Source organism: Thamnophis sirtalis, unplaced genomic scaffold, assembly GCF_051295495.1.
Source record: "Thamnophis sirtalis isolate CommonGarterSnake01/CBP01778 unplaced genomic scaffold, rThaSir2_p1.2 scaffold_4, whole genome shotgun sequence".
NCBI classification, from domain to species: domain Eukaryota; kingdom Metazoa; phylum Chordata; class Lepidosauria; order Squamata; family Natricidae; genus Thamnophis; species Thamnophis sirtalis.
The window spans coordinates 34,873,670-34,894,208 of NW_028261384.1; the positions used below are offsets into that span (position 1 = coordinate 34,873,670).

Genomic DNA, 20,539 nt, shown 5'->3' on the forward strand with positions numbered 1-20,539 from the left:
ATTGGGTGTTTGTTTGTTTGTTTTAAAAATTTTATGCTGACTAGACAGCTATCTTTTGGGCTGTACATGATTATTGTGCTGAAGTTTGATTTTAAAAAAAGTAATTGTAAACCATCAATAGTTGCTTGAGCTGGGTAGCATATGTATTTCAGTAAACAAATAAATGTCAAGATGTTGGTTTTAATCTTTAAGAGTGTAAAAGGATTAGTGTATTACTTTCTGACAGAATTGCTTTTTCCACTTTAACCCTATCTGCTCTCTAGATGCTCCTAATTAAGGAGAATTATTTATATTCATGTGGAAAAAGGATTTTTCCTGCCTTGTTCCTGAACTAAAGAATTTGATCCATCAGGAATTGTGTTTTATCTCTCATCACCACTTCTGAGAAAGGAGTCCTTAAGGACCTGTCTTCTGTGAGACCTTCTCAATTAATTTGATGGTGATGTTACAATATTTTTATGTATTTTACATATGTTTTGAACAGAGATATTTAAGTTGCACTTAAATTCTTGGGGGAAGAAAACCCTCCTTTTTGAATGCTTTACACAGCTGTCCTTCACAGTTATGCTTTTCTATTAGTCACACATGTTTAAAATACTTAAAATGCTTGCAATATTGAAATATATTTCATTATTGGAACTTGTGAATAATACGAATATTAATGAAAAGGCTTTGATACTCTTATAGAACATAAAATTTAATTATTTAACTATACGAAAATAGCATTCTCTTCTGAAACATCGTTTAGGCTTTAGTTAATGAAATCTCTCTCTTATAATAAATAACTTGTTTAAGTTTCTTACCTTTATCTACATGTACCCCAAACTATTTATAGCACCAATAAATAACTGTTCAGCATAATGGCTACAAACTAGAAACTACATAGACATCAAGATGTTACTGGTTTCTATTGAAAGTCAAAAAACACAAACAAAAGCTATTCAATTTCTAATAATAGGAAAGGATTGGAATCAGACAACAACAAATAAATTAAAATAAAGTAGCTATTTTTGGCAGTCCTCATTTACCGGGTTGCCTGCAGGTCTGGACTTAAACCTCTATATCCTTTTCGGTTGGAGTATTTCAACAAAAGCTTTGTCTTCCAAGTTAATCTAAGGTAGGGCTGGGATTGGCTTTTCTGAAAATTTACAATAGCATACACAGAATACTTCAAATTCTCGGGTGTTGAGGATTATAAGGCCTCAAAATAGTGCAAAATGTACACAACCAGCTGTTTTTCTTCTGATAAGCAGTTTTGCCAGGGAATTCCATAAATTCAGTGCCTTGTTTATGAATGTAGCTACTGTCAGTTTTTAGGGGCATGACCTCAAGCAGTTCTTAAGGTGACATGCTATTTGTGTCTTCCTTTTCGTCCTTTCATTCCTTTTGAAAAGTAGGCACATTGTGTATAAGAAACCAATACCAATGTAAAACTATTTGCAAGTCTTTCTTCTATAGAGGCTCTTGGGAAGTAGATGTTGTTCTTGATATTTCTATTGTACGGTTTTCTGAAAGGCTTTGATAATGAGGCAGGGCAGAAGATAAAATGTAACTACCTGATTAAACTAAAGTATGAAGTATAAATTATACTTCTACAATTACAGGGTTATTGTGTCAAGCATAAATCTTAAGTTTATTAATCACATAATTTGAAATCGCCTTTTTCAAAAAGGCAAGCATTAAGCATGATTGGAAAAGTAGCATTTTACACAAATGAATTTCCTTTTGTGAACAAGACAGAAGTAAAATTCTGATTTTGATAATACAACATTTAAAGAAAAATCTCAATGCAAAGAGATTGCGTCTCTTACATATATTTAAGTATAAAGGTCAGTCTGAAATTCAGTGATCCTTGCAGAGGTGAAGTCTCAGACAAGATCCCCATTCAGAGATCAGGAAAAAGATGAAAAATACCAAGGAGGTTGATATTGTTTAAAATATATAATACATATCATTAGATGTGGTTTCTTTTATTAAAAAGTGCACAATTTATTTTTAAAAATCATTACAATTAAAGTTTCTGACTTCAACATAGCTGCAAGTTGACATGATTTCATTCATTAAAATAATTTAAAAATGAGGGAAAGAGTTAGGTTTTTACATACTAATTATCAATAATCTTGAATAGTTTTAAAATGAAGGCAAAGCAGCCGCATTGGGAAAAAAGCATTACTGAAAATTATTTCCCTTCCTATTCTATTCATTTATTTATCAATTTTTTATGCTACCTTAATCACAAGATTTGGCATCTAGAAGGGTATAAAAATACAATTAATATGATTAGACATAATAAAAAAATGTGTGTATTGTGATCAAAAATCCTGTGGAAATCTCTTCAGCTTTTTCTAGAAGGCAGGCAATGTCAGCGACAAAGGAATCTCCAATGATTCCAGGAGTCTGACCTAATTAGAGGAAGAGGGATGTAGAGAAAGCATCTCTGTATTTTTGAGACACTGAGTTCCCAAAAAAGGGAGACAATTAGGTGCTACTCCCAGAATGAACCAAGTAATTACATCAACTCAGTGGGTGGATATGGTCTGTGATAACCAAATGGCAAGCCATAAACAGTTTTATAGGATGGTGTTTTTGTTTTTTAATGTTAAAGTCAGTATTGGCTTCTGACAACTGCTAGACAACTGCCTGCAGTTTTCTTGGCAAGATTTCAAAGTGGCTTACTCTCACCTGTTCCGTAGAGCTAAGAGAATGATTAGACCAAGGACTCCCAACCGATTTAGTGCCTAAAACAAACTAGAACTCACAATCTCCTGGTTTCTAGCCTGATGTCTTAACCTACAGGTGTCAAACTTGCTGCGTCATGTTGCCATCATGTGATGTTTCATGATGTTTTTCCTATTTGCGGACCTCGGGTCGGGTGGCCTGCACATGAAGCATCCGGCTCATATAGCTTAATGCAGTGCTTTAAATCTTTAAATTGAATTCAGAAACTGATAGGAAACCAATGTTTATAAAAGAAATGTCATTTGTGCTTCATTGTCAACTCCTATGATCAGATCCCCTTGCCCCAAGTAAGCCTGGCAGCAGGAGTTGGGTATTAGTTTATTTTGATCGATCTTGATTAACTTGAGTAAATGAATGGGAATCGCAGAATACTTTGCTAGAAAGTAGAATAAAGCAACACCAAAACCACTTCATATGAACGCAATTGAAAAACCACCATCATATTGCTATGTGGACACAATGATTAAGATTGGAATGCATTAGCTATTATATTATTGTATGTTTGTAATTTTATTTATGTTAGAATTTTATTACCTTACCATCTTTAATGTTATATTTAATTATTTAATCATTAAATATATATTCTGCTCTTCCTATCAAACAACTCTGGGTAACTATATTTTTGAGAGCTCACTAAAGATTTGTTAATGTACAGATTTGATAAATAAATACGTACAAATTAATTCAAGAACGTCATTATTTTGATGCATTAAGATTTGCCATCAGTTTGCTCTCAGATTCATTAGGATTATTTCATTAAATGTACTTTTTACTGAAATCTCCAAGTTTAAACTCAATTTAAAAGGTAATCCTGTCCCTACTCCTTGAACAAAGGAGTAGTTACTTGTTTCAGAGTAAACATCCCTAAGATAGATAGCAACCAACCTATGGTCACTAGAGCTTCTGGAATGCCCCAAAGTGTGGGGAATTAAAATACTAGTTTGTAATGTCGCATAAGGGAGTGAGCAATAAGCAGACAGCCAAGTGAGATAAAGGAACAAGTGAGCAAGATGTCAGGTTGCTTCAACTTTTAATGGGTATCTTTTAATACAAGGTTATGGTTTCAGTATTAGTATTTTTTTTTACAGTTGAGATATTCTTCTTAAACTGCCCTTTGAATTGGTAGATTTTTAAATAAATTTAGTTGTGTATACTTTATGTGTGGGTATCTTTTTAATATAAAGGCATATTTTAATCCATGTGTATACTTGATTCTGCTTCAGTATTAGCATTCAGTCTTTGCAATTCCTTTATATGCTTCCAGATTCATGGATCTGCTAAGAATCCCCTAGTTGTTATAAATTTATTGTACAGCTTTAACCTTTATCTCATTATATATGAGGTTTCTTGCTGGCACTACCATCCCCCTTTTCATTTCTTTTTACTGTAAATTTAATGAAGCATTTATGGTAAGTTCATTTCAGTAGCAATCATTACCTTCCAAAGTGGGAATTCAGTGTAGAATCGTATATTAATTTCTCTTTATAGTAAATGAAATAAAAATTTCAAATATGAAATTCCAGGAAATTGAATTGTGTTCCTCTATTGCTTATTCAATGCATTGGAAAAACAGAATTAAAAAGGACAAAATAAAATAGGGAGAGTAGTGGTTACTAAATGTAGCAAGTAACTCAGATTTTGAATTTTACTTAATGATCTGAACATGTATTGCTATAAAATAAATTCACCATTTGAAGATTATAGTAGAAATGTAAAACATTAACGTTTTAATTAATTTAGGATAGAAACATTCATTTTACACATTTTACTCTTTTTTCAATATAGCCAAGATTTTTAATAGCTGAGATGAATTCTCTTTGCATTATTTTTGTCATTTGCATTTGCTGATTCAGTACAATGCTGTTGAAAGCTGTTTTTAATAGCTGCTGGAGGTGTACAAATCTGACAATGCCTTATAAAATGCTGGTATCAAGTATCAAAATGTGATACATCAGGCATGTGCATCTATATTAATATTGATATCAGTATCAATATGTAGATGGTTATATAAATCTATCATTCAAAGCAATTAAATATGGGTATGGGCAAATCTAAAAATGTATCTGAATAGGATTCAGTGTAATATAAGCAGTGATGCCTTCTCTTTTAATTTCCCACACTCTCTATAGTTAATGCCATTTCAGGGCATTCCAGAAGCTCTAGTGACAATAGGTTGGTTTCCTTGTTGCTGCCAGGAAAATTGTCAATTCAGCATAAGAAAACTATGGAGACTTCAAACTTGCAGCTTTTCCAAGTTAGGCTGATGGAAATCTTTCTGAGGAAAAAAAAAGTTCACTGAGATGATAAGCATAGTCTGATTTAGCTGCCAGCTTCACCCCCACACACACACAAAATAAAAGTGTGTCCCCCACTTATGCCACAGACCCATGATGGTGAATCTATGGCACATGTGCCACAGGTGGCACGCAGAGCCATATTTGCTGGCACGCCAGCCATCAGCTCTGACACGCACATTATTTTTGGCCTTCTGGATGGGTGGGGGAGGCCATTTTCACCATCCCCAGGCTTTAGGAAAGCCTCTGGATCCCGGGGAGGATGAAAAACAGGCCCCATGGGCCAACTGGAAGTTCAGAAATGATCCGTTTCCACCTTCCAGAGGGCCGCTGGGAGACACCGTTTTTGCCCTCCCCATGCTTCAGAAAAGCCTCCAGAGCCTGGGGAGGGGAAAACTCCCCCCTCACGTGCGCATGCATAGGTGGGTGGGGTGCATTCCATTGTGGGTCTGGGCACACATGCATGCACGATAGCATGCCTGCGCACTATTTTGGCATGCCTTTACAAAAAGGTTTGCTATCACTGCCATAGACAATGAATGAACAAATGATGATGCATGCTCCAAAGTGGGAAATCATAACTAGGAGCAATAAGAGAAAGTATCAAAAAATATGAATTCACTGTGAATAATATGGAAGATATTCATCCACCATTTCTCAGAATTCCAAGGCACCCACCTCACCCTGTCCTATTTCATGTGCCTACATTATGTGAAGATTTATGGTCATTTAATCTCCAAGGTTTGAAGGTTAATTCAAATTTACTCTATGTTAAACTAGGAATAACAAATAGCAGATGTGGTTCCCTAGTAAAATAATACCTCCGTGTTTCTTCATAGTTTTGAAATACAAATAGTCTTCGACTTACGACTACAATTGAGCACAAAATTTCTTTTGTTAAGTGAAATGTTTGTTAAGTGAGTTTTGCCCAATTTTGTGACCTTTCTTGCCTCAGTTGTTAAGTGAATCACCGCAGTTGATAAGTTAGTATCATATAACCTTGAGATACAGCAACAGTCATAAATATGAACCAGTTGTCAGACATCTGAATTTTGATCACATGATCATGTGGATGCTACAAAGGTCGTAACTGAAAAACTCATAAGTCACTTTTATCAGTGCTATTGTAACTTTGAACAGTCACTAAAAGAACTGTTATGAGTCAAGGACTACCTGTAAATCACTTACCCCATTTTATTATACTGAATGGACAAGACTGGTTGCTATAACACTGGGCAGAAAACCAACATTACATGGATTTTGTCTTAACCAAAACTGGTAAATTTAACTTGATGCAACTTCCTCCTCTTCAAATACACTGAATAAAACTTCAGTTGGAAAGGGCTCTTAGAAACTATTCAGCTACTGCCATTAAGTCTTTTAAAATTTTCCTATCTAGTACCTGCAGAAGTGAACATTTCCCCCCAAATCCCCACTCAAAAAAGTCAGCTTCATTTCTTTAGTAAAGATTTGGCTGTGGTCCTAAGGCAGAACTGCTGACCAGCTGAAAGTCACAACTGTTGTGGCGGTCAGCCAGAAGGGCCACTCTGTGGAGAGGCTGCTTCCTAATCAGAAGAGAGAAGCAAAGAAACAGATGGGAGACTTGGGGATCTGGCATAAACTCATAACACTGTAGTGAGCATAAATGAAAACTGGCTGTGAAGAGTCTGCAGTAGTATACATATCTGTTTGATCAGAATTAGAACAAGTAAATGAAATATGCAGAAACTGGCAGACCTGGTTTTTTTTTTTAATCCTTGAAGTTATCGTATCAATACAAATTAAAGGAGTTTGTTTTGAGATAAACATGCAGGTGTTTATAAACCCTAAAAAATTTTTTTTGATGTTTAAATGTTGCTGAAATCCTGATGAAGTCCTGCATTGCCATCTAGAGCAATGTGCCTGCATTGCGTAATTGCAATGCTTCCTTTTGCAATTTCAGACTGCCACTTTTCTTCTTGAACAAAATGGGGCTGTGTGGCCGTAATACATTAATTAAGGTCAGTAGTTAGTGACAATAAAAGGTTATTTCACTCCTAGTTTCAACTTTAAAAATTGTCAGAGATGAAAAGAGAATTGTCATTAAGAAGTTGGTTGGTTTTATTTGACAGTGAGAAATAACAGATGCATGTTAAAAGGCAAAATTGTCAGTTTTTCCGTGGCCCCAGAGGGTGCATTCTCTTGATGGCTGATTCAGAATATTTCATGAAGTAAATGTCAAACTTGTCAAGTCTGTCACTATGAAAATGATCCATGTTGCAAGGGTCTCCTTTCCTTGGGAAACAAACAGCTGCTTTATCACTAAATAGATGCAGTGACAGGAGCCTGCCATGTATCATAGGAAATTGATATTTGCTTGTAATATCCAGTACTAAAGAAGAGTTTCAGTCTTATCTGCATTCCCATCCTCAGCTTCATTATAGGGTTAGTCCATGACGCATTCCAATGGAAGGAGACAGGGAAAAGCCCCCCTTATGCACTAGAAAGTTCACTGTACTTTCCATGTTGATTTAACTGGTGGGACTGATTTAGCTCAGAGGCTATTGCCCTTTGAATGTATTTTTTTCTTCAAGCTCAGCACTTTATTTTTAGGCAGGTAGAAAATCCTCCATCAGGAAAAGAGAATGACAAAAAAGCAAGAATAGAGAACCTTTCCTTTCTGGAAAATAAATTCATTTAAGTTCTTCAATAAGAATTGATAATCATATCTATGGTTTCATAGTTACCGAAATACATTGCAACCTTCAGCAGTGGTAGTATTAAATGTACCTTGTGCAACAATGCACATAAGCAGTTGACGTCCATTTCTTTTGTTTCGTTTTTGAATTATAAAAGTGAAGGCAATCTTGATTTTTTTTATTCTTACTTTCATGTGTGATGTTTTTAATAAAAAGGAAAATAAAATGGAAAAAGTTCAACCTCCCCCCTTTCACTTCACCTGCACAATTTCTGTACTTAATGTTGCATTTTACATTTTTCATTTAAAATTAGAAACATTTTAAATATTTCAACATTTTTGGTTTTCATTCCTCCAATGCACCCAAAGCATTGATACCTGTTCTTTTAGTTTAGTATTTCATATCTCCCTTTACCTTGGCAGCAGCTCTTCCTCAAGGTGTTTCTTTGTTGTTGCTGTTGTTATTGTTATTGCAAGGACAGCACATTTTCTAAATCTCTAAAGCAGAATGTTTTTGTATGACAATTTGGAGAATCTCATCCCATTGCAACACAGCCAGCAACCAGCATTTGAATTCATGCACTGTTTTGTTTATTTTATTATTTTGTTTTATGTGAGAAATGTTTGCTGAAGAAAGAACTATAACAGGTACCAACTGGGTATTTCTTCTGACATGATTGATGACAAATGATAGAAATATCCCTCCCAGGTTTTCTGCTATGCTGTGACTCTCTTAAATTACATTTGGGACTTCTTTATAAAATGATCCTTGGAGCCTGATTGTTCCCTGATGTCTAGTTGCAGCATGACAGAAACCATATTGCCATATACTTTTTAAAACACTAGCAGCCACACTATTATCCTGCACAATATTGCTTGTTTTATATAATGACTTTATTTTAATCATTAGAATTTTGTTTTTGCTTTTTTTTAATCCTGGGAGACCTACTCTGAGGTTTTAAATTTGTTTTAAAAAATGATAATAGCTTGCAAGGCTGTGAATTCATACCTCTTATGTAATGCAGAAAACTTCTTGTGAAAGTTTTACTTCTAACTAGTGGGATTAAATTGCCACTTTTTCTTGTTCTGTTTTTGAGAAGTGAAAATACATGTCCTTTTACATGTCCACTATATTTAATTATCTTTAATTTCCAGCTTCACATGCTTATAAAATCAGTTACTGAGTTCTATCAGAGTATATCGATGCACTTAAAAATTACATATCTGTTTAAAAACGCCAGTGTCAAAAAAATTAGGAGTCCAGTAGCACCTTTTCTGACCAACCAATTTTATTAAAAGACATCAGCTTTTGTGAGCTAAAGTACAGTTTATCAGAAACATAAGAGCCAGGGTATAGATGAAGAGATGGTCTTTTCAAACATTTGGAAGCAATTGACTTGCTGACTTCCATAGCTACATAGGTGATTTCTTGTTACTGAGTTTGATGGAAAGATTATGGAAGCATTTGGTTGTTTCCTTTCAGTTATCCAATCTTATTTTCCTTTTAAGGTCTGATACTTACTGTATATCTCTACCCCTATCTATGTAGCTAAAATTACTTGATTTTACTTTTACTGCTTACCTAGCATAATAACAACATTTATTATTCTTGAACTAGGACTAGGACTAGGATATTCTTGAACATGTGACATATGTCTTATGCTGATTTACACAAAAAGGCAAATTATAGGTATGCTTTATTACACATATTTTTACAATTGGATTCTTACTAGCATTATGAATTGATTGATGATCTATGATCTATATATAGAATTCTCTTTTAGTTCCTGGAGAGATAATTATCTGACATTTCGTTCTTCAAAACTACGTCTTGTCACCTCCTATAAAGAATGAAATTTGTCTTCTTTAAAATGGAAAGTTGAAAGCGAATGTTTACATCCATCTGTTTGATTCAGGTTGATCTTCCTTTTTTCTTTTTTTCTCTTTTTTGTTCTTCCTATTGCTCTCTTCAAGTTTTGTCAGCCCAGGGATACAAGCTGTTTCACTTTAGAAACATTCAATTTCATTTTGCAATATTTTTATAGGTTTATTTTTAAAAAGTGTGTGTGAGATTCTATATTATTTCTGGAAATGTGAAGTGATATATTTTGAACCTATAATCAAGGAGTTACCATCATCTTTGTGGAACATTTTTAGATTCATGAACATAGTTGGCCATAGTGTCTTTTTTAATTCTATATTGGTTCTGTTTTGAAAACTTAGATGATTTACAGATAATACTTTTAATTATTTCAGAAATAGCATGCATACCGTTTTTTCTCCTGCAGGCTCTATTCCTTTTTATTATGTTTTCTTTTATATTAAAACATGTATTTCCATTACAGCATTGGCATAGTATTTTTAAATGTTTGCATTTCAGCATGTGGTATTTTTGTTTTGATGACGTATTAATGGTTGTTTTTATGAATTTTATGTCAGAGTCCTTTGCAAGTGTAGTAATATAGAAACTGTGTGGGGGTATGTGTGTGTTTTGTGTGTATTTTACAGATCTATCCAAGCATTTATGTTTGTTCATCTATTTTATGTTTGTGTATATTTGTGTGTTTATTCTAAATAAATAAATGAATACAAGTTTAAAAGCAAGAAATCTTGATTGATTTTTGATATATGCTACAGAAATAAGTATAGCTTTTAATAATATCTGGGATAATTTATTTTCTTTTTCAAAAGGACTTACAAAATCATCATTTCATAATATCTGTGTTCTTTAAAGTTGCAGTTTGTCTGGAATTTGCTCAGGTTCTCAAAAGATTTATTACATACATACATACATACATACATACATACATACATACATATGTATATATATACATATATATACACACACACACACACACACATACACACACACACACACACACACTCTTTTAGGTTAATGCTGCTAGGTAGTGTCAGAAAGTTTACAGATAAAATGTGAAAACTATAAAAATGACTTTTCCCATTCAATCTACCAGGATCTCTTTGCCTATTAATCCAGCTAATGGCATTAGAAAAGCATGTTTGCATAAATAGTAGGAAAACACATTGTAATGTTAAAAAGTGAGAATAGCACTACTTATGAATAGACAAGATAAAAAATTAAATAATAACAAGTTGTCTATTTATGCATTTCATTTCCAAATATAGAAATAGAAATCTAATGTAGTGAATTAGTTAAGAGACAAAGTAAATTAGAACTGCTGAAAAGGTAAACTGCTGAGTCCCCGCGGGGAAAAGGGCGGCCTATAAATATTAATAAAAAAAAATACTAAAATACTAAATCTGGACAAATATTTGGGAAATTCCAAAAAAGTTGTGAAATTTCAATAAACACTGTATGTTTTATACCAGTTCTGTGATATAGGCTATTCTTGATTCAGCCTTAAGTGGAGATGCAATCCATAAATATAATGTGTCTTAATTCCATTCATAATGGATTTTGGATTATTTTCTATTATTTTGTAGGAAATAAGAAAAATATCTTTTCCAAAGTAGGTAATAAAATTACTACTCTTTCCAGAGGAAGTGCTTATTTTAAATGTTTCAAATATTACCTGAAATATTATATTGGAGCCTGTAACTATTATAATATAAGCTTGATTTAACTTTTTGTAGAAAAGGTGGCCATTACTGCCAAATACATTATTAGCCTGTATTTGCATCTTTTCTCTAATTACATATTATTAAAGTGATTTAAATTGTGTAGTTTGTACCATCATATCATAAGACAAATAATGTATAAATTGATGCAAATTACATTCCAGTCATAGTATTGTAATAGAAACTGACAGAAATTATTTTTGTTTCAGATTCTTTTTGGCACAACAGACTACAAAATCCAAACTTTTGTATGCCAAAAGTCTAATAAATGGAGGAATAAATGTACTCAATAATATTTAATGTAATACCATTTGTTGATCTTGCCTATACTGTGATTCTTTCATGGCAAAGCACATTGTCTAGATGGCCCATGTCAACAAAACATACTGTTTTTAAATCACATTGTAGTTCCTCACATTTTTTTCTTAAGTAAAGATCTTTTAATTTACCATTTAGTCAAATCATATAAACTCTTTTGATACAACAATACATTGGAAAAACTGCAGCAGTTCCTTACATGTCATATAGAACAAGCATCTGGCATCTCTGCCTTCTTGTTAAAGCACTCTGCTTTACGAAAATAAAGACATCCGTCTTTATTGTCTTTTAAGATGTCTTTTAAGTTGAATCTATGTTAGAATGCATCAAGAAAAATATGACTAGGACCAATTAGCACTTCTTTTTTGAGAAAATGCCCTTCACTTAATCTAACTATATAGAAATACAAAATTAGCAAATAACAAAAGAAATACCTTCCATAGCAATAATTACCAATAGACTTAAAATTAGGTTTATAAATATCAGAGAGAAATTCAATCTCATTCCAAGACTTTGACAGAAAAAGACACTTTTTAAAAAATCTAGATGATCTGAATTAATGCTTTTCCTGAAAGATTTTAGGTTATGGTTTTAACTAAACATTCATGAATATGTCTTTCATTGTACTACTAGTTTGGCAGTAAATGCAAGTGAACTAACCGATCCCACACATTAAATCTTGTTTATGTAGGTTCCTTTATGATAGGGAGTTTTATTGAATGTAATATAAAGCAAATACATTAAAATATATAAATGCAAACACATTAAATATGTCTAAACTTCATTCTGTTCAGCATCATTCCTTTATAATTAGCTTAAATAGCCAATTTAGCTGAAAGTTCAAACATTGCTAATGTCTTTAAAAGAACATTACATATTGTTAAATATTTTATATACAAAATAACAAATACTTCTAAAAGTGCCATGGAAAAGTTATCTAGAGTTTATTTCATAAAATTCTAAGCTGTATGTTATATATCTGTATGCATATCACTCATATATTTGTTGATATAGGACACACACACACACACACACATATATTTAAAGTTAACAAAACAAATTAAAACTTATTGAGTATGGAACTTTGCTAGTTTCTGGCATGTGTTTGAAAAATATTGAATCCTTTATTTTGTATTATTATTAAAGTATATTATTTTGTAATACTTTTTTAGCATCAGTTTTAATTGTGTGGTTAGATTATTACTTTGATTTACTACTTAGTCAGTATGGTTTTATCATAAACATTTCAGATTTAGTTATATTTTCATTGCCTGAAATGGTATTTAAAAACTATAGAATTATATTCATAATTACCCAGTTAAGATCTCTTTAGGCTGCAGTTGGCCTGTGAGAATGTCTCTGAATTATATGTATTAGTTCCACAATTAATTCTTTGGAGGCCACCATTTAGCATTGAATACAAGGTGCTATGAATTCTTATGAATGTTGGCATTGTGATGTCACTTCATTTATTTGGGATGTTCCAGAGAAGCTTGGCATGAATTATGATCTTAACTCCTAGAATATTGTAAGCATGCCATTGCCTAACATGCTCATGTTTCCTATTTTAGACCTGACTGATCTTCAGATAACATATGGAGGTAGAAGTAATTGGAAAATTGGCAGACCTGTCATGAAACCTTACTAGATGGGACAAAAATACGATGCTGTAGCACATAAGTGTCTTTGAAGTTAAATTTATTGTCTTTTATCACTGGCGAAGAAAACATAACTGATCTTCAAAAAAAAATGATACTGTTCTTTCTCAGTGGCACATGCTGTTGAAAAGTAAATTTTATATATAATGGTATTGCATTTTAAAAATGATACTGCATTTTATTATTTATCTGGTAAGAAAGCATGTTTATTTTAAAGTTAGCATTTTCATTTGCTTAAATGGAAAATTCCAAATATATTGGTTTTTTAATAATTATACCTTCTGTCTACCTCAACTAGTAGCATCTTGAATGACTGTGGTAACCAGGTTTTAGATTTTAAGTAATCCTGCTTTGTTAAAAGAAAGAAAACATAATTTACATTTAAAGTGCCTATTGTACTATTTTTATCTTCATCTTGATTCTCCCTGTTTAAATGATCTTAGACTACTTTTAATTTAATGGATTTTTAAAAATCCATTTTATTCTGGTTATCAAGCATATTTAGGTGTGAGCATCTTGATGATGAATAATTGTTACAAGAACAAATATGAGGTAGTTAAACTTACTGTTTCTTGCTGTATGCTTATAGTTTCCTTTTGGATCAGCTTTATGTATAGTAGGTGACACAATATTGCTCTGACAATTCCATGAAGATTCCTAGGGCAGATGTTGTAGAATTGATGTCTAATACGTCAATTTTATCTGTGAATTGCAGCATATTAAGCTTGTTGCTTGTTCTTCCCAAAATCCACATGACATCTTAGGTGCCATGGAATACATGTTAGCAGTACTTCTTTTTTATTTGATAGAGATGTTTTTCAATATTTTCCCCATAATAATTACATTTTGGCTGAAGATGAATAAACTGAAATTCTAAAAAAATAGACTTTATGAAAAATAAAGAACAAATATGAATGAACTCATGCTTGGCTCTTGGCTAATTAGAGTAGTAATTAGCAGCTCTTTCTGGAAAGATATCGAGCAATCTTTTTAATGGTTATTCTTTGTCTTGTGGGTATGGTAGGTGGGAAGAGCTTTCCTTGGGTCACTGTAACCTTTAAGCTTGAAATTTTGAAGAGAAATTCATCTATATTCCCTTGAAGTTAAAATTGAAGTTTGGCTAGGCACAATCTTTTGAGATGAGAATTCTGGGATTTTGTGATGTCACTTGGGAATTTATTAGAACCTATCTCTTCTGAGGATATGGTAGAGTTATCTGTGAGATTTGCTCTGCCATTTGTAGGATATTACTTAACTCTCCTGACTGATTTCAGCTACCAGGGAGAGAATGAAGCTATTTAAAGTGGCTAGTAAATGCATCTTTGAGATAGGGACAGATGTTACCAGCTCTGAAAAAAGCAGTTCATCTCCTTAAAAAGGCCATTATTCAAATCAGTTATTGTAGACCCATATTGGTAAATCTATGGCACGCTTGCCACACGTGGCACATGGAGCCATTTCTGAGGGCATGGAAGATATTGCCCTGTCAGCTCCAGCATGCGCATGTGCTGGCTGGCAAACCGATTTTCAGCCTTGATTTTTGGCTGTTTTTCCCCCTCCAGAGGCTTCCCTAAAGCCTCCAGAGGACAAAATACCACCCAACATATAAACCAAAAGTTCAGGAATGAATTTGCGCATTGGGCTGTTTTTCTCCCTCCGGAGGCTTCAGGGAAGCCTCTGGAGGGAGGAAAAAAGGCCCAATGGGCAACCTGGAAGTTCCCAAACTTCCATTTTATGTGTTGGGCCATTTTTTGCCTTCCCCAGGCTTCAGGAGGCTTCCCTGAAGCCTAAGGAAGGAGAAAAACAGCCCAATGGGCTTCAGTGGGGCCTGCATGCATGCGCAGGGGGGAGGGCATTGCACTATGGGTGTGGGCATATGCGTGCGACCCCCCCCCATGCGCCTGCTGTTTTTGGCACGCCTTGACAAAAAGGTTAGCGATCACTGCTGTAGACAATTCACCTTTCTGTGGAAATTTGTTAAGAAGGTAGTGTGACAGCAGTTACAAAGAAATTTAGATGAAGCACATTATCCTTTCCTGTCTGGCTTTAGGTCTGGTCCTGAGACCCAAAGAAAACTGCTGGTTCTTGTGGTGGGCCAACAGCAGATTTTAGATGGGGAATGCACCTTTTCTTATAGTGTTTGATGTTTTAGCAATATTCAGTACCACCAATCATGAAAATATTTTTAGATCTGTTGTAGATTAAAGTTCCAGTACTGCAATAGTTTTACTTTGTTCTGAATGTTCAATCCCCATTCACATTAGTAGGAAAGAATAGGATGACTGGAGTGTCCTAAGACTTGAATCTGTTCCGTATCTCCTTTAATATCTATATAAAACAACTGATAGAGACCACCCAGAGCTCAGTTCAGAATAAAGTATCAACAACTGAAGGTACTCAGCTTTAAATCTGCTGTGGAATTTTAAAGAAATTGCTGTGGAGGTGCATCCCTTAGCAGAGAAAGGAGGTAATGGTAAAAAGCTAGTGAACCTGGGGCATCCCAGGTAAGAGGGAGGGAAGGTAATACTCTAGCAGATTTGCAAGATTTATTTTCTATAGCCAATCTCAAATATGGTATAGTTGTAGTCTTACTGTGGAGTCAGTTTCTAAATTTGGTCTATTTTCTGCAGCTGACAAGAATAATTTTAGGATGAATTCCAGCAGGACAAAATTCATCTCAACCCAGATAGTCCTGCCTTTAGTGGTTAATGGTGTGCTGTTAACCCTGAAGAAGCTAGTGCATAATTTTGAGGTCCTATTGGATTCATGGTTCCTGATAGATCCGCAATTGGAAACCATGTCCAGGAAGGATTTGTCCAGTTTTGCCATTATGCTGTTTCTCTTAGCTCAGTAGGTATTGGCAATAGAAATGTTTGCATGAATTATAGTAATTCAGTCTACAGTAGAGCTGTCTTGTTTTCCAATAGGAATCTCAGATGAATAAATGGGTTCATTATTGCCTATAATCTGTATATTAATAAAAAAATCTCATTGTTACAATCGTTCACTGGGTAAAATGTTGAATTATGGGGCAATTGTTTTTGAACCAAGGTATCTCAGATGAGTTAAGTTACAGAATGTGGCCAAAATCCAGAATTCATGACTCCAAAGAGAGTAAAATTTGGGAAAATTGTGACTGCTTCAATGCTGCTGTGATCATATTTTCTTCATTTTCAACATTTCATAATAATTTCCCATCCAGTCTCACAATCCCTCCCTCCTTCCGCCACCCAGCAGCAAGGAATTTGATCATCATGTGGCTTTTAAGGAAGCAACAACTTTAAGAGACATAAATATTTCTTTTTATTGTTTTATGTGACCCTGGATATTTTTTATTGTTTTTTGTGAACCTTTTCCGGCACACAAACATGCACATGTATTCATATCCCATCTTTTTAGGAACTCAGAGTACATGCATTGAACTCCATCCTCCTATATTTCTTCACAAAGCCCTATGAAGTAGGTAGGATTGAAAGTTATCAAGTGAATTACTTTAACCACTATAGATTTGTCCTTGCCCATTCTATTTTGTTCTTCAATTGCCTTCCTACTCTGAAACTTTAGCCACCAGAGATCAGACACTCTCTTACTTTCATCCTCAGGTTGTTGAGATCTATTTTTAAATTGTCTCTGTCAGCTTCCTACAACTCAATAGAGAAGCTGGGATGGATTCTAAATTATTCTGAGGTAAGAGCAACAGTGTACAACATTGTAGTAAAAATAAAGACAAATCAAATCAAATCATTAGCATAATTATGCTGTATAGAAAGAGATGGGACACTGTGGTCAAGAGATGACACCAAACGTTCCCAAGATGTAGCAGGGAGGACAGATGAAGAACAGGATGAAATGACTATACATCTCCAGAATCACAAGGAAAAGTACAGAATGAAGAGACAAGAAAAAATAGAGGAGGAAAGGAAAGACCAATTTGTGAATATCTGTCAACACTAACTACTGCAAACGTTCCTGAACACAAATATATCCTCTTTCAACAACAAAACTTCAATAGAGAAGAAGCAAAGCAAAATGCATGGCTTGCATGATATAATATTTCTGCTAATGTTGGTGCAAGGATCACAGTCAGATGCCCTCGCTGTCATGCATTCTTATTCCCTGGAGAAACTACCAATTTCTGCTGTATGAAGAGAAAGGTCATGATAAACCATTTGAAAACAACTAATGAACTTAATTTATATAGCAATGATGAGCCTATTGTAAGCAAGTTCAGGACATCAGACTACACAACTGCTCCTTCCAAATGACATCCTTTGGTGCCAAAGAAGTTCTTCCAATGAAGAACGGATAGAATCCTTCTGAGATTGTTCAAAGGCAAATCCATCATTACATCAAACATTTAATGCCAACCTCCAACTAGCAAGACAAATTTATTCCAATGATATTCAAAACAGTGTAGAATTGAACATTGATATACCCCACAATGAAGTTGTACATTGTGTCCCTTCAACTTGCAAAAGAACAAATTTGAGACATGCCCAAGGCTTCCCATTGTCATTGATCCTGACCAGAAATCGGTGTTTGAACATGAGAGATTTAATGCACAAATTGGCAATGAAGTTATCATCCTTATACCAAAAAACATTGAACTAAACTAGCATCACAGCACATTGTTGCTAGAATGAGGAGATAGTTTGCAAATAATTTTAAAATCCCATTGCTGCTGTGATAGCTTTCAATACATACATTTCTTTCCTCTTGGAGATGATGGCTAATCTCATCAATTCCAAATGATAAGAAAATAATGGCAATGTGTTATTATGTATAATGAATAATGAACCATGAGAATTAATCTAAGAGGAGGACATCTATTCCAACAATACATGGTTGATATGACTGCTAAGATTGAACATCAAAGGCTGAATTACATCCAAATGAATGAAGCAACCTTGAGATCAACAACATACAAAGCCTTTTACTGATGCATTGATAGTATGGGTGATATTGGAAGATGCATCATCCTCTTTTTAACATTTCTTGGTGAATCAAGATATGTAATGGAACAATGCCAAGATGTCATGACTTTTCCGGAATGTAGATTTTGTTGCCTATTTCTCCCACTTTGACTTCAAAGTTTTCTATTCTCCTACTTACATTGGGGCAAAATAAGTTAAACTAAACCTAGCTCAGTGACCAATATTTTATCATTACAAGAAATATTTGTTTATTATAGAGTAATGGCTAAAAATGTCTAGTTCCCTAACATATCATAACTCATTTTCTGTATTTATCTATCATACTTTTAATTTATCTTCCTTCCAAATTTTTCTGTTAATAACTCTTTGACCTCTTCTAGATCCTCTATTTTTTCAACTATTTCTCTCATTCTAGTTCCACAGCAATTCAGTTCAATATAATTAAAATATACAAAGTGAGAACATTTGGGAAATACTTCAGTGAATTGGGGGAGGCCTAACTAGAGTAGATGTGATGTGGAGCATTTTGCAAAAAATCATTTAATTCATTTATTTAGTTTCATTGATTCATTTTACAAATTTATATTAACAAGATGAGGGTAAGAATGAACAATCTTGGAATTCTCCAGAGCAGATGTCAATCAACTTTGAGAGCTAAAGGCCACCCAGGGCAAAGTACTTACTCAAAGTGATAATACCTGAGGAGGCCTGAAGCTTTTCTAGATTTGCTCTTTGTGTGTGTCTGTGATTTTTACCCTATAATTCCAAGCATGGCAGAAAAAGTAACTTAAGCATGGGTGGGTAGAGTTAAAAGAAAACTTACAGAAGTTACTTTGTAAAATAATATTCATTGTTTTTGCATAAAATGTTAATTCTAAAAAGTATGCAACTTGGTGTTCCTGGATTTAGATCTACTATTGGACAGAAATGGAATAAGAATTATTACATGTGTTATGATCGCAAGACACACAAGTTGCAGATGCTGTAACAACCTCCTCCTGCTTTCTGTAGATGTCAGGTGATGAACATGACATTGGTTGGAACAAGGTGGAGTGAAGTATCAAAGTACTCTCTGTAATAAGGAACTCAAATAATTCATAAGCAAATTAACCAAGCACTCACGTGATTCCTCTCCAGCACATCTCTCAATTTGTTTAAGAACATTTAATGTTTGTAATGTTTGCAGCTAGGAATATTTTTCATGTTCTTTGTTCCAAATGTCCTTTTTCAGGAGGCAACTGAACTTTCTTGGTTTTCTTTTGAAGACATTTCACTTCTCATCCAAGAAGCTTCTTCAGTTCTGACAGAATAATCGGGAGTGGAAAGAGTCAGAGCTAAAGAAGCTCCTTGGATGAGAAGTGAAACATCTTAAAAAGAAAAGCAAGAAAGCCTAATTGCCTCCTGAAAAAGCACCTTTGGAACAACGATGACTTGGATGACTGAGAATCTCTACAGACTTTCATGCTCTTCGTGTAGTGAACATTTTAGGATTGAATGGTGTTGCTTTACAAATTGATAAATTGTTAACTAATTCAGTGCATTCAAATTTACCCTGAGTAGTAACATCCTATTACAAGTTTCCTGGTAATGTCAGTTACATTTTTCATGAATCTCATTTCCAAGGAAAACCTCCAAACTATATTATCTTCATTCCTTTAAGGTATTTTGGCAGGATTTTTTTGTAATTATATTTTTTTTTATGTTGGTTTTGTATTTTTTATTGATGTTACTATATTATTTTAAGGAAATTTTATTATTTTGGGTAGCTTTGGGATTACAAAGATGAAAGATATGCAGATGTTCAATGATAGAATACTGAATGCCCAAGGACTAGGAGACAGGCTCGCTTGTCTTAAAATCACACAAAAATATTTCAATGTTTTGTTTTACAGGAGGATGAAAATGAAGCTGAAGGAAAACATCCCTCTCAAGAGATAAACATTGAACAGAAAAATTCCAAAAAATAGAAATATCATTGCTCTCTGAAATATGTTTTCAAAAAAATTAAATGTCATTCCTCTTTGAAATGTATTAAGTAGTATCAACGTGATTAATGTGTCTCATTGTAAAAATTATAGAACATTCCCAATAAAAGACGTTGGAAATTAAAATGTATCTTACTCTGAGGAATTGTTTAAATGGGTCTTGGTAATATTTATGATTAAGAAATCATGAATTTTTCATTACTCTCTCTCTCATACACACACACACTAAAAACATTAGAATTATGTGCAGTATAATCTTTGTCACTTTTTTGTGATACAAATTTATTGAAATTCTTCATTATGTTATTTAAGGTAAATGATGAACTCAATAGCA

General features: G+C 33.8%; 1 protein-coding gene across 4 annotated transcripts in view; it reads left to right on the forward strand.

Moving 5' to 3' along the window:
• Positions 1-20,335, forward strand: part of PHF14 (PHD finger protein 14) — a 155,988-nt gene extending 135,653 nt beyond the window's left edge. For all 4 annotated transcript variants that reach the window (XM_014072283.2, XM_014072285.2, XM_014072286.2 and 1 more), the window contains one exon: positions 20,113-20,335. In XM_014072283.2, coding sequence (XP_013927758.2) covers positions 20,113-20,187 — 75 coding nt within the window. In that variant the 3' untranslated portion in view covers positions 20,188-20,335. The remainder of the gene's footprint in view (positions 1-20,112) is intronic.
• Positions 20,336-20,539: the final 204 nt, after the last annotated feature.